This window comes from Peromyscus eremicus, chromosome 11 (assembly GCF_949786415.1).
Source record: "Peromyscus eremicus chromosome 11, PerEre_H2_v1, whole genome shotgun sequence".
Lineage (NCBI taxonomy): Eukaryota > Metazoa > Chordata > Mammalia > Rodentia > Cricetidae > Peromyscus > Peromyscus eremicus.
The window spans coordinates 7,813,340-7,827,633 of NC_081427.1; the positions used below are offsets into that span (position 1 = coordinate 7,813,340).

General features: G+C 41.7%; 1 protein-coding gene across 1 annotated transcript in view; it reads right to left on the minus strand.

Moving 5' to 3' along the window:
- Window positions 1–314: 314 nt before the first annotated feature.
- LOC131921991 (10 kDa heat shock protein, mitochondrial-like) overlaps window positions 315–14,294 on the minus strand; it is a 33,167-nt gene continuing 19,187 nt past the window's right edge. Inside the window, exon 2 of the mRNA XM_059276729.1 lies at window positions 315–730. Within this exon, the coding sequence (XP_059132712.1) occupies window positions 420–730 (311 nt within the window). The 3' untranslated portion in view covers window positions 315–419. The remainder of the gene's footprint in view (window positions 731–14,294) is intronic.

Here is a 14,294-nt window from a genome sequence, read left to right on the forward strand (position 1 = left end):
TGTCCCCACTCCTTTTCAATCTAGTGCTCAGAACTCATGAGCCAGAAAATAAGGCAGAGAAGGAAATGAAAGGAATATAAATGGGAAAAGAAGACAAGTTATCTGTATTTGCAGGGTATGTGATATTATAAAAAGGGAGCCCAAAAGCTATGCCAGACAACTAGAAGCTAGCAGCAACACACAAGTGGCAGAAACGTAATCAACTTACAAAACCATTAGATTTTTTTTTCATTTACATTATTTTATCTGGAAATGTTTACAACAGTACAGTGAAACTAAACTCCAGAGACAGTGGTTGTCATTAGTTTGGGCATCACCAGTTTATTATAAAAGGGAGGCGTAGAAATTGTTTACATGATGAAGAGTTCAGACCGTCAGCGGAATGGGCAGCTTCATGTGACACCATTTCAACAGTGATTTCAGTCCACATACTTTCCAAGAATGTCCCCATCTCTAAATAAGAAATAATCCTTGTCATCTAGAACTACTTCGGTGCCTCCGTATTCTGGGAGAAGAACTTTGTCTCTGACTTTCACACTGACTGACTGAATCTCTCCACCCTTTCCTTTGGCACCTGATCCTACAGCCACTACTGTTCCATGCAATACTTTTCCTTGAGACTTTTCCAGAAGGATAATGTCACCTTTGGTCACGGTTTCGGCGGCACTCCTTTCAACCAATACTCCATCAAAGAGCAGGAGAAACTTTCTGAAAGCCTGCCCAGCCGTGACTTGTGCCGCCACAGCTCAGACTCAGCACTCGCGGCCGCCACTGCAAGGAGAGTCCTCATTAGATTTTTATATACCATCAACAAACACTCTGAGAAGGAGATTGTGGACACACTCCCATTCACAAAATCTTCAAAGAAAATAAACTATCTGGGAGGAAACTTAGCCAAGGAGGTGAACGACCTTTATAATGAAAACTTTAAATCTCTGAAGAAAGAGACAGACACTAGAAAGTGGGAGGAAATCCCATGCTCACAGATTGGTAGGATTAATTCTGTAAAAATTACCATTTTGCTAAAAGCCATTTACAGATTCAGTGCAATCCTAACCAAAATTCCCAACTTATTCCTCACAGAAATAGAAAAAAATCCTAAAATTTATATGGAACCACAAAAGACCCCAGATAGCCAAAACAACACTAAACAAGAAGAATGATGTTGGTGGGATTATCATTCTAGATCCTAAGATCTATTACAGAGCCATGGTGACAAAAAAAACTATATAATATTGTCTCAAAATAGACATGTAGACCAAAAGCATAGACTCAAACATGAGTACATATAACTTCAGCTATCTAATATTTGACAAAGATGTCTGAAACATATCCTAGAGAAAAGACACCATAGTTAACAATTGATGCTAGGAAAACTAGATGTCCACACACAGAAGAATAAAATTAAACTCATATCTATTTTTGCACAAAAATACCTTGCCCAACTATAAATTAACTGAAAACCTCAATGTGAAACCTGAAAAAAAGCTTCAAAAAAAAAAAAACCTGAAATTGCTAGAAGAAAACACAGGCAGTACCATACGTGGTAGTGTTGTAGGAAGGACTTCCTGAATAAGATTCCATTGGCCCAAGAATTCAGATCAGCAATTGATAAGTGAAACCTCATAAAACTGAAAAGCTTCTGCACAGCTAAGGGAACAATCACCTGGATGAAGAGGAGGCCAGCAGAATGGAAGTACCCAGACATAGATCAGACAGAGGACTAACACCCAGAATAGATCAGGTACTCAAAAAAACAGAGGGAAAAAATCCCATTCTATGAATAGGTCATGGACCTAAACATGGAGTTCTCAAAGAAGAAATGAAAGTAGCTAAGAAAAATCATAGAAAATATTAATTATCCTTAGCAATTGTGATAGCAATAATAAAAACATCTGTGAGATATCATCTTATTCCAGCCATAATGGCCAAGAATAACAAAACAACCAACAAGAAATGCTAGGGAGAATATGAGGAAAGGGGAGTCACTGTTGGGGTAAAAAAAAAAAACTACAGCCACTCTGGATATAAGTGTGGAGGATTCTCACAAAGCTAAAAATAAACCTATCATATGACTCAGCTATACCACTATTTATCATATGCCCAAAGGACTCAACATCCTAGTCCATAGCTACTTGTTCATAAAAGCTAATAAATGGGAAAAATAAATGCCCTTCAATTGATTAAAGGGTAATGAAATTACCAGAGGAAAACACACAGAGAAATAACTAAGGAGACTGGTCTTAGTAAAAAATGTTTTCATGCATAAAAAACCAACATGTGGACCAATGGAATTGAATTGAAGACCCTGACATTAATTCACACACCTATGAACATATGATTTTCAACAAAGAAGCCAAAACTGTACCATGGAAAAAGAAAGCATCTTCAACAAATGGTGCTGGCATAACTGGATGTCAACATGCAGAAGATTGCAAATAGATCCATATCTGTCGCCATGCACTAAACTCAAGTCCAAGTCAATCAAAGACCTCAACATAAATCCAGTTACACTGAACTTGATAGAAGAGAAAGTAGTCTGGAACAAATTGGCACAGGAGACCACTTCCTAAATATAATACCAGTAGCACAGACACTGAGAATGACAATTAATAAATGGGACCTCCTGAAACTGAGAAGCTTTGTAGAGCAAAGGACACGGTCAATAAGACCAAACGACAGCCTACAGAATGGGAAAAGATTTTCACCAATCCCACATCTGACAGAGGGCTGATCTCCAAAATATATAAAGAACTCAGAAAGCTAGACATCAAAATACTGAATAATCCAATTTAAAAATGGGCTACAGAGCTTAACAGAGAATTCTCAACAGACGAATCTCAAATGGCTGAAAGGCATTTAAGGAATTGCTTAATGTCCTTAGTCATCAGGGAAATGTAAATCAAAACAACTCTGAGATACCATCTTACACCTGTCAGAATGACTAAGATTAAAAGCACTGAAGACAGCTTATGTTGGAGATGATGTGGAGAAAGGGGAACACTCCTCCACTGTTGGTGGGAATGCAAACTTGTACCACCACTCTGGAAATCAGTATGGCGGTTTCTCAGAAAATTGGGAATAAATCTTCCTCAAGACCCAGTTATACCACTCTTAGGCATATACCCAAGGAATGCTCAATCTTACCACAAGGACACATGCTCTACTATGTTCATATCAGCATTATTCATAACAGCAAGAACCTGGAAACAATCTAGATGCCCCTCAACTGAAGAATGGATAAAAGAAAATATGGCACATATACACAATGGAGTACTACTCAGTAGTAAAAAACAATGATATCATGAAATTTGCAGGCAAATGGATGGATCTAGAAAATGTCATCTTGAGTAAGGTAACCCAGACTCAGAAGGACAAACATAGTATGTACACACTCATAAATGGATACTAAATGGGAGGGAAAGGATGCCCAGACTGCAACCCACAACTCCAGAGAGGCTAGCTAACAGGAAAAGACCCTAGGAGGGACACATGAATGACTCTGTGAAGGAGAAGTGGATGATATCTACATGAGTGGACTGGGTGTGGGGGTGGTGGCAGAGGGCAAGGAGTGGGGAATGAGAACACAGGGAAATGGGAGGGTCAAGCTGGAACAGGGACAGAATGGGAGGGCAGGGAGGAAGATATCATGATAGATGAGGACATCATTGGAATAGGAAGAGGCAGGGTGCTGGGGAGGCTCTCAGGAATCCACAAGGTTGACCCCACCTTGGTCTGCTGGCAGTGGTCCAGAGGGTGCCTGGACTGGTCTACTCTGGTGACCCGTCTAGCGAATAACCTAGCTGTCATCATAGAGACTTTGTCCAGTGACTGATGGAGGCAGATGCAGAGATCCATGGCCAGGCACCAGGCTGAGCTCCGGGAGTCCAATCCATGAGAGAGAGGAGGGATTCTGCAGGCAAGGGACATTGAGATCATGATGGGAGGACGTGCAGAGATGACCGGCCACACTAGTGGAAGCCCATGAACTGTGGACTGGTGGCTGTGGAGCCCCCATGGGACTGGACTAGGCCTTCTGGATACAAAAGACCATTGTTTGGCTCAAACTCTTTGGGGGGCACCCAGGCAGGGGGATCTGGATCTGTCCCTGGTCTATGGGCAGGATTCTGGAATCCAGTGCCTGTGGTGTGACGCCTTGCACAGCCTTGGTGCAGTGGGAAGGGGCTTGGACCTGCCTAAGCTCAGTGTGCTGGGCTCTGCTGACTCCCCATGGGAGACCTCGATTTGGGGGATGTGGGGTTGCAGGGTGGCTTGGGAAAGAGGACTGGGGGATGCGAGGAGAGAGGAGGGGGAGTTGTGGATAGCATGTGGAGTGAGTAGAAAATTTCTTAATAAAGAAAAATGAAAAAAAAAGTTTTCATACAGCCCTATAGTCACAGATTACAGAAACAAAAGTTTATTGATGGTATTATACAAAATCACACAAAAATTCACAGCAGAGTAAATAATATAATTAATAGAAAATTTAGAGAATAGCAAAAACTATGTATTTACCAACACACAGGGATTAATATCTAGACCACACAAGAACTGAATAGCAAATAAATTAATAAAAACAAAAAATTATCTGAATAGATATTTCTGAAAAGAAGATGAGCAGATAACCATTGAGTACATGAAAATGCTATCACTCATGACCAGAGAAATATGAATCAGAACACAATGAGATAGCATCTCACCCCAACTAGAATGACTTTTATTTAAAAAATAATAAATACTGGTAATAATCAGAGAAAAGAACTTCGCTACACTGTTGGTGCGTGTCAGTCAGTCCCACCACCGTAAAAATCAGTGTGGCCATTCCTCTAATCCTGGAAGTAAAAGCAGATCACAGAACCACATGATCCAGCAATTCCACTACTGGGATACACATCCAACGGCAAAGAAATTGGTATGCTGGAGACATGGGCAATGCCTTGCCTCCTACAGCGCTGTTCACAACAGCCAAGATGTGGAGTCAAGTGTCCGCGAACCAAGAGAGAGAGGAGAACAAATATTATTCACTCATAAAAAAGAATAAAATTCTATAACTTACTGCAACATGATGCAACCAGAGGACATTAGGTAGAATCAAATAAGTAAGGCATGAAGAGGCAAAGTATATGTTCTCACCAACATGTGGCAGTTAAGAAGATTTACCCCATAGTAGAGTAGAGCAGTAGTTACCAAAGAAACAGAGAAGATGGCCAGTTGATACAGGAGACGCTAGATAGTAGTACTCTTTCTATTATTCTGTGGCACAACCGGGTAGCTACAATTGACAAAAATTAAGTCTGTATTTTAAAACACCTAGCAGAAAGAACTTTTTAATGTCCCTAGCACAAAAAAAAGTGGTAGACATTTGAAGAAATGGATAACCCAACTACCCTGATTCTATCTCCCACTGTATCCAATAAATTTTTATATATGTGTTCTTTTTTAAGAAAAAATCCAGGTGTACATTAAAAATAATAATAAGTTTCTAGAGACCCATGTTTGTACAACTATAATTTTTACAATTGACTAGTCAAGTCATTCACCTGAAAAATTCTTTTTAGTTTTAAATTAATAACTGTTCATTTTGAAAGTAACATATACATGTGGGGCTGAGGAGCTCCCTCAGTCAGTACAATGCTTGGCATGCAAGCATGAAGAACTGATGTGGATCACCAGCATTCATGTAACAAAGCCAGGTACAGGACAGTGGGTCTCTAATCCCCGCACCAGGGAGGCAGTGTCAGGGGGAATCCTGTGCAAGGGGTGGGCATGGCTTGCTAGCCAGTCAGGCTAGCTGAGCTCCAGGTTCATCGAGAAATCCTATCTCAAAACACAGATGAAGACTCAAGAAAAATTCTCAGTGTTGACCACTAGCTCCATGAACATGCACAGACATGCCCATGCATCCACACACATGTGCACACCTCCACATAAGCATACAGGTACACACAAAAGAAATATGTACATATAATAAAGGCTCCTTCATCTCCCCAACTTTTCCCTCTGAAACAAGAGGGAAACAAAAGAATATTTTTATTTGGGCAGCTAGACTAAGGGCTGCTGTATTCTATGTAGTCAACACAGGTTCCCAAGATGTATCCACTGAATAAAACTCTGGATGGTCTACTGAATCTTTTAAAAGCTGCTCACAAGACTGAGGTCAGCTGGGTATGAGAAAGACTATTGAAATCCTGTGCTGAATGTGGCCTTGAAGCGCCAAGGAAGCACTGGAGGATGGTGAACTGTAGGCTCCCTGTGGGGTGTGCGAGCATCCTTATGTTGAGGTTCTGACTCCAGTGTCTCTGAAGTTAGCCTTATATAGAGATAAAGTCTTTTTAATTAATTAAATTAATTTAATTAATTAAATGAAAATGGACTCTTGATCGTGCTCCATACTCCAAGTAATTGTGTCTTTATCAGAAGAGGTGTGAACTCACAAACAGAACACATCAGGAAGGGGCAGATGAGAAGTCCATGTGAGAACACACAGAGGAACTAAGGATAGAAGTCTCAGAAAAAAAATATCACTTCTGCCAACACTTTGTACTTCTAACCTTCAGGACTGAGGAAATAAATTCCTGTTGTTTCAGTGCCCAGTGTGTGGTAATTTGTTATGGTAGTTATGGCAAAGTAAAGCAATGTGCTCAATTCCAATCTAGTTGTCTAGAGATGCTAAGTCAATCCGAAGGCCCCATTATCAAATACTACAAATGTCTCACACTACACCATCAGTCTTCAGGCACCAGGCAAAACCAGTCTGTCTCTTTATGCTATTCTATTAGTACCTTTCTAGACAAGATGCAAACTCAAAGTGAGTTCTATGAGGCTATTTTCAAGCTTCCTGAATGCCAAAAGATGGCCAACACATACTTCTCATACGTAGAAACCAGACAATGGTGAGCATGTTTCCTGGTGAAGAGCCATGGCTGGCACCGTGTCAGACTTCTAAGACTCATGGTCTTCTGGTTTCCACTTCACTGGGTCTACCATCCACAGCACATGCAGCTTGTCTCACAGGCTCAGACCGATTCCACTTCATGGCTGCTGCTGTCCTTGGTAGTCATACCACGGTACTGACATCTCAAACTGTTTGGGTCTCCACTGCAACTGGGATGTGCTTTCACCAACAGCATCTCCTAGACTCTTCAGGGACTCTACCCCTGCTGTGTAGTACCAGGCTTCAGCCTCTCTCCATGGCCCCTTTAATCCTGGAACTTCTACTGCACCTGAAGTTGCCCCTATACCAATGTCCTCTCCTGGTCTCTCGTGATGCCAAACATCAGTTGCTCTCCACAATCCCTTCATGCCTTCAAAACTAGTCCCTCCTGGGTAACTCATACACTACCAAGTTTGGCTGCCAGCATGAGATACAGCTTTAGTACCATCTGGAACACAGGTTCTGTGTGCTGACCCTGAGGAAATACTCCCAGATATACAGCCCTGAATGATCCTACTCTCTTCTTAATCACCTCTAGTTTCTCAACTCCAGTTAACCAACATCAATTGTTCCAGTACAGCAAAGGTTTTGCTGATTCTTCTTAATCACAGCTAATTCTTCAGTCCCAGATGACCAGAATCACAGATCCTTAATTCAAACTACCAACAGCCCCAATGGAGTCTTTAAGGGACTCTCAAACTTCCCTCTGAAATTTCACATCCTAAGCTTCCATTGTCTGCACTGCTTTTTGATGTATCTTTTTAGTTTCCATAACAGCTCACAGAGGTCTGAATACTCAATGGCTTTTCCAGCCCAGAGTTCTAAAGTCATTCCCCAATCATCTCCAAAACAGTATGGTCACGTCTGTCACAGACTTACCCTACTCCTGGTACCAATTTTACTAGGGTTTCTATTTCTATTATTAGGTAAAGTGCCATGACCAAAAGCAACTTGTGGAGGAAAAGGTTTTTTTAGTTTACAGTTCCACATCACAAACCATCACTGAGGGGAGTTAGGGCAGGAACTCCAAGAGAGCAGGAGCTTGGAGGCAGGGATTAAAGCAGAGGCCAGTGCTGCTTGCTGGCTGGCTCCCACCCTTGCTCAGTCTGCATTCTTATACCATGTAGGTCTACAGGCCAATCTGTTAGGGGCATTTTCTCAACTGAGTTTCCTATTCCCAAACGACTCCAGCTTGTATCAAGTTGACATAAAACTACCCGGCACTATGTCACAGGAAGAAAAGCCAGGAATGCAAAACCAATACCTCTGATGCAAAGCCAACTCATGAGGAAGAGGCACCTGGCTTCTTCCTGCTTTGAACGTGGACTTGGCTTTGATCAATAAACTATTACAAATACGATGCACCGTTGTAAGAGAAAATAACCTCTTTTCAGAGGGAATGCACAGATGAAGGCACTGCCATCACCTTTGAAAGTCAGTACCCCCTGCCATGAGGCAGTGGCTACCACCCAACGAAATCACTGTGGCTTTGCTGGGCAGCAGGCAGTCTCAAAAAGCCTGCAGAAGCAAAACCCTGAGGGTTTATTTTTTTTATATTTATTTATTTATTTGGCCTACACTTTTGGAGGTGGACAATAACTATTACAGATCTGTTGTCTTGCAAATCCAATATATGCAGTCTGACCTTCCAGGTACTTTATCAACAGGTCTGCCCCTACCCAACCACCTTTTATTACGCTGTCTGGAATGCTCTTAAAAATATTTTATCACAGACAGTAGGATATTGTATGTGTGCCAGTTCATTTAAATTACAATTTTAGAAGTGTCAGTTGCCCTAATGAAAAAAACTGGAGGGTTGGGGAGATGACTCAGCTATCAAAGCATTTGTTCTCAAGCAAGACTACCAGAGGTCAGATCCCGAGAAAGCACATAAATGCCAGGTAGGCGTGGTGGTTCACCTGTGATTCCAGCCTCAGAAGGCAGAAGCAGGAGGTTCCTGGAGCAATCTGGATGGTGGAACTAGCCATCAAGTGAGCTCTGAGTTTGATTAAAGGACCTTGCCTCAAAGGAATAAGGCAGAAAAGTGGCCAGGGAAGATTCATGGCATCAAGCTCAGGCTTCTACAGATGTATCCCCCTTGTGAATCCATATACACGTGAGCATGCATACACACAATACATATATGCATTCATACCACACACACACATACACAAAAAGACATTTTTTAATTAATAAGTGAAGAACCCAGTGGTGATCTGCTTCAGTCCTAGATAGTAGCCCATATGCCATAAGACAAGTGTATCTGTTACTTGAATATCAACCTCCATAGTGCATCTGTAACCTGAGTATCAACCTCCATAGTGCATCTGTAACCTGAGTATCAACCTCCACACTATCCCACTCTCATCCACACACTCAGTATCAGGGATGCATGTCCAATGGTTAGAATGGAGGCCTCTAAAACTTCCATGAGGAATGTTAGAAATAGTTTCTAATTTCTATTAAAATTAAAGGTATTCAAGAAATCCCTGTGTATGGGCAAATATATTTTAGGACACCCCACCCTTAAACAAGCCTCAGAGACTTGTTGCTTTCTTCTTCAGAATGAGGTAAGGCTGTGTCCTCCTGTATCTCAGATTTAACCACCAGCACCTGAATTTTCTGTTTATGCGAGGTGAACATAAAGTCAGAGCCTGCCTCTCACAGAGGACAGGAAAGCACCCCAAACTAAACTTCACCCACTTTATAGACCCAAGTGGATTCTCTCTTTTGTTTCTTAAAAAAACATTTGTATAGTAACCATCTAGATAGGCACCAAATTTTCACTGAGACTTGCTTTCATGACATGTAGCATTTAGGATACAGGAGAACAGCTAATCTTCAGCCACTTTAATTGGTTAAGGTCAGGTTACAAACTAGCCGCCCCCTCCAAGGCCTCCCATAACACCTACCCTTGTTTCCTTAACCATTAACACCCTTCTAGTCACTGGCTTCCTCTCCTAAAGTCTTTACTTTGTCCTCTGAAAACAGGTACTGGGAAATTTTGCTAGATTCCTGTCATCTCCCAAAGCGTGTTCTCCGTGGCAGTATTTTCTGGATCTAACTGCCTGTAATTGTATCCAAAGCTCATTGACACAAGATCCTCTTTTCCTCACACTTAATTGTGATGTTGAGCTTTAGGTCTCCAATTGATAGGATTGAGGAATATCCAGGGGGCTGGTACAGCCTTTTCTGGCTGTTTCCAGAAGAGATAGATGTATGAATTGGTCAAAGACACTTAATTGAGGGAAAGACATCATCCAATCAGCTGAGAGCCCAGAGAAGGCAGAGAGAATGAAAAGACAGAGAAAGGATTTTTTTTCCTCTCCCTCTCTCATTCTTCTGGCCTGTATATCAGAACTCCAGCTCTCTAGCCTCCAGACTGCAGAAGGCTCACCATACCCCCCTGGGTTCCAGTTCTTTGACCTTTGGCTGAGAATGACATCATCTGCTTACATATTTGGGAAGCTTTTGGACGTGGATTGAGCCACACCACCGGCCTCCCAGGGTCTTGGGCTTGCAAATGCCATTAGGGGGACTCTCAGCTGCTGTGATCTCATGAGACTATCCTTTCAATAAGCGCCATCTACCCATTGGTCCAGCCTCTGTCTAGGTCCTTGTCTATTTTCTCTTGGTTCAGCTGTTTGGGAATTCTAGATGATCCATGCTCACACAAGCAGCCCCAGTTAAACTCAGTGGATAGCAAACCAAAACCGAAGGATACAAATGCAGGAAAGCGATTTGTTGGAGCCTGGAGGATGTGGTAGTTCTGAGGGTAAGACTAATTAAAACTCATTTTATACATGTATGAAAGTATCAAAGAATAAATTTAATATATAAATTAATTTTAAAAATGCATTCACTATTTTGTAGTTTCCTAAAGAATGACCATAATTTCTGAACACAGAAATGCTTGACAACTGTACATACTACTTCTGCCTCATCTGACAGCATGAACATCAGGGCTAAAAAGGGAACCCAGAGCATGGCTCCAGTGAATAAGAAATGATCCAGGAGAAAAGTCTGCATGCCTATGATTTAGTGAGCATCCCTGTATATGCGTGTATACATTTGTACAGTGGGAAGGTATTATTATTAGACTTCAGGAACACCAGGAAATGTGGCTACTTCCCCCAGAAGACTCGGGATGGTCTTCATAGTCCCTCTAGTTAGTTATTTAAAGAGGGGCACTGTTAGTGGTCTAAAGAAAGCTCAATATGCAATCAGGGAGTTACAGTTAATGATCTACCAGCATGTATGTAATGCTCAGCAAAGTATTTAATTTCCTTGGGTCTCCAGATACTCATATATAGAATCAAACTACCATCAACCCAACAGTGTCATCGTAAAGACTGAGTGCAGTGTTCTTCTTCATCTAAATACTATCCAAGGGTAAGTCACTGGTATTCTCAAGTGTTTACATTCAGGTAATTTTGAAACACTTGTTGGGGGTTTACCCAAATAACCTGATTTACCCAAATAACCTGGAAGAAATATCTATGTAAGAAGAAAGGACTTTTATTTAAAATCCTTCTAGAGTTAAAAATGCTGCACTTCAGAAGGATTCGCCTTGGTTACTAAAATTGGATGATGAATATGGGTTTTTCACAGACCTGCTGTCTCACACCTGGCACTTCCTCATTTCTTCTCAAGGTGAAAATGGGGGTTATATCTGAAGCACAGCCTCTTCTGTGGGCAGTCTGAGTGACTCTGTAAGTGTGGTGTGAACTCTGAAGGCAGAGTGCAGGCAGATCTGCCTGAGCCCCCTGAGTCTAGGATACAAACGGCACGTCCTGCCCAGAACATGGAGAGGCACTGGCCGTTTTCAACCTCAGTTATGTTCTGTGAATGACAAACTAGGCAGGTGCTCTATTTCTGCCTAAAGACAGGTTTTATGAGATCATAATTACCATTCTTAGGATGGTTCATTTTTTCCTGAATTATCAGTAGGAAGAAGGCATTTGGCTTTATTAAGCAGGCTCCCTTTGCTTTAGTCGGCCAAGCAGCTGAAAACATGCTAGGAAAATGGTGAAAGCCACTGAACAATTTATCTGAAGGGAACAAAAGATAAAGTCACCAGAAGCCTGCAGTCCACAGAACCCATTTTTCTCTGCTTTTCATTGATCTATAAACATAGCACTTAAAGACAAAACACGGATGAGAACGCATCTTCAATGCAGTCTCTCCAATTTTAACTTTAATTAATCCTCTGAATTTCATACAATGTGTTTTCTAATTACACAGGAACTTGCTCCAGAATCCTAAGTAGCATGCTTATGGTTCTGCAGCCACCTTTCTCCTCCTAATGATTAAGCTTTTAACCACTAATACATATCTTTAGGTTAATTAAATGGATGCATTTTCATTGCCTATCAATTGTTCATAATGAGCTGATACTATTTCAGGTCTAAAATAACCATCCAAGATAAATATCTGCTCTCAGCCTAATGTGTTTCCTATTATTATTAATGGAGAAAATGTGTGAGTTAACTACTCTCCAAAAAGAGCACAGTTCCTAGACATTAGAAGGGCTTGACTTTAAAGTACCCCATTTTGAGGCATGCTGATGTAATCTTAGCTTGGCTAGGTATTCTAGGATCTTGGGCGCAGGATAAGAGGGAGTTCTTTAAGCCAGAGGAATAAGGTAGGAGCTACATGCAAATGCAGTTTTCAGCTTCCTCCTAAGCAAATCCTGTTCTTGTTGGGAGCTGCTGCAGGCCTCTAGTGACAAAAAGGAGTGGCAAAGCCTACCCCATCCTGCTCTGTCACCTCCAACTGGCACATCAGGCAAATAGATTTCACATAAAATTCTGTCACACATGCCAGCATTTCTGGCAAGAAGGTATCAATCTGTTCCTAGAAACTGCAGACCCAGCTCTTAAGCCCTCAGCAATTCCTTGAGGATTTGGCAGAGTTGAGAGAGAATCAACAAAGCAATCAAGAGAAAGGAAGAAAGAAGGTATTGGGTGTGAAGCCAAGGACAGACCTGCCCAGGAGAACACGGGTCCTCCAGCGCCTGCACTCCGGCCCACGGAAGAACAGAGAAACCAACAACAGCGCAACTGTCATGAGCACCGCTCATTGCACTCAATACAGGTCACCGCCATCCATCTTTGTGCTAACGCACTAACCCCAGCACTGAGATGTTCTGACTAAAGTGGTTGAAGATTTGGAGAGTAAACTCTGTGAATTCTTGTTGCACATCTTTAAAATGGTAACTGTGCCTGCTGTTAGAAGATGTACTCCTCTGGGGGACACTATAAATACTAGTAAACAACCCCTCAGATGTAAACAAAACTAACTAGTTCACACATGTAAATATGATGAGGTGAGAGATACCCTTGTGTGTTTGAGGCTGAATCTGCACACAAGACACAAAAGCAACAGGAGAGTTCAGAGGGCCACTCCCCATTCCACTCCAACTTCGAACAGCCCAGCTTTTCTGAATTCAGGTACCAAAGGGGTAGTTCCATTCCCAGCTTAAAAATGAGCCAGCAAGACCATTGACAGTAAAACTTGGAGTGAGCATAGACTAAGGACAGACATATAAAGAGTATCTATTTTAAATGCTTTCTTATCGGTGTCTAGAAATGACTCCCGTAGTAGCTTTATAATTTGTGGAGCATCTGTTGGAGCAACAGTTAAAAGTGGAAATGGAGGAGGGGACTGGACCTACCTGGACTGAGTCTACCAGGTTGATCTCAGTCTGTGGGGAAGGCTTTGCCCTGGAGGAGATGGGAATGGGGGGCGGGCTGGGGGGAAGGTGAGGGAGGTGGGAGGGGGGAGAACAAGGGAATCCGTGGCTGATATGTAGAACTGAATTGTATTGCAAAATAAAAATTAAAAAAAAAAAAGTGGAGATGGCTCAGTGGTTAAGAGTACTGGCTGTTCTTCCAGAGGTCCTGAGTTCAATTCCCAGCAACCACATGGTGGCTCACAACCATCTGTAGTGAAATCTGGCACCCTCTTCTGGCATGCAGACAGAACACTGTATACATAATAAATAAATCTTAAAAAAAAAAGTGGAGATGTGCATAGGGAGTACAAATGGCCTGGCATTATTCAAAGGCAGACTCTAGCCTTGGATTCTATTCCAAAATGGAGCTATTGATTTTGTCCCATTCCATGATGAAATGTGGCACCACATACTAGGAAGCTGAAATGCCTCACATTATATAAGCAACACATTTCATTGGAAAGAGGAGGTTTTTCTCTGTTTTTTGTTTTTTGTTTTGTTTTTGTTTTTGTTTTTTTTGTAATGCTCGTGCTCAAGGGGATATAATTTGTGTTGGAAAAAGCGTTACTGGCTGCATTTGGTCCTGATAGCTGTTTATCAGGGACAACCTATTTCTGAAAACTA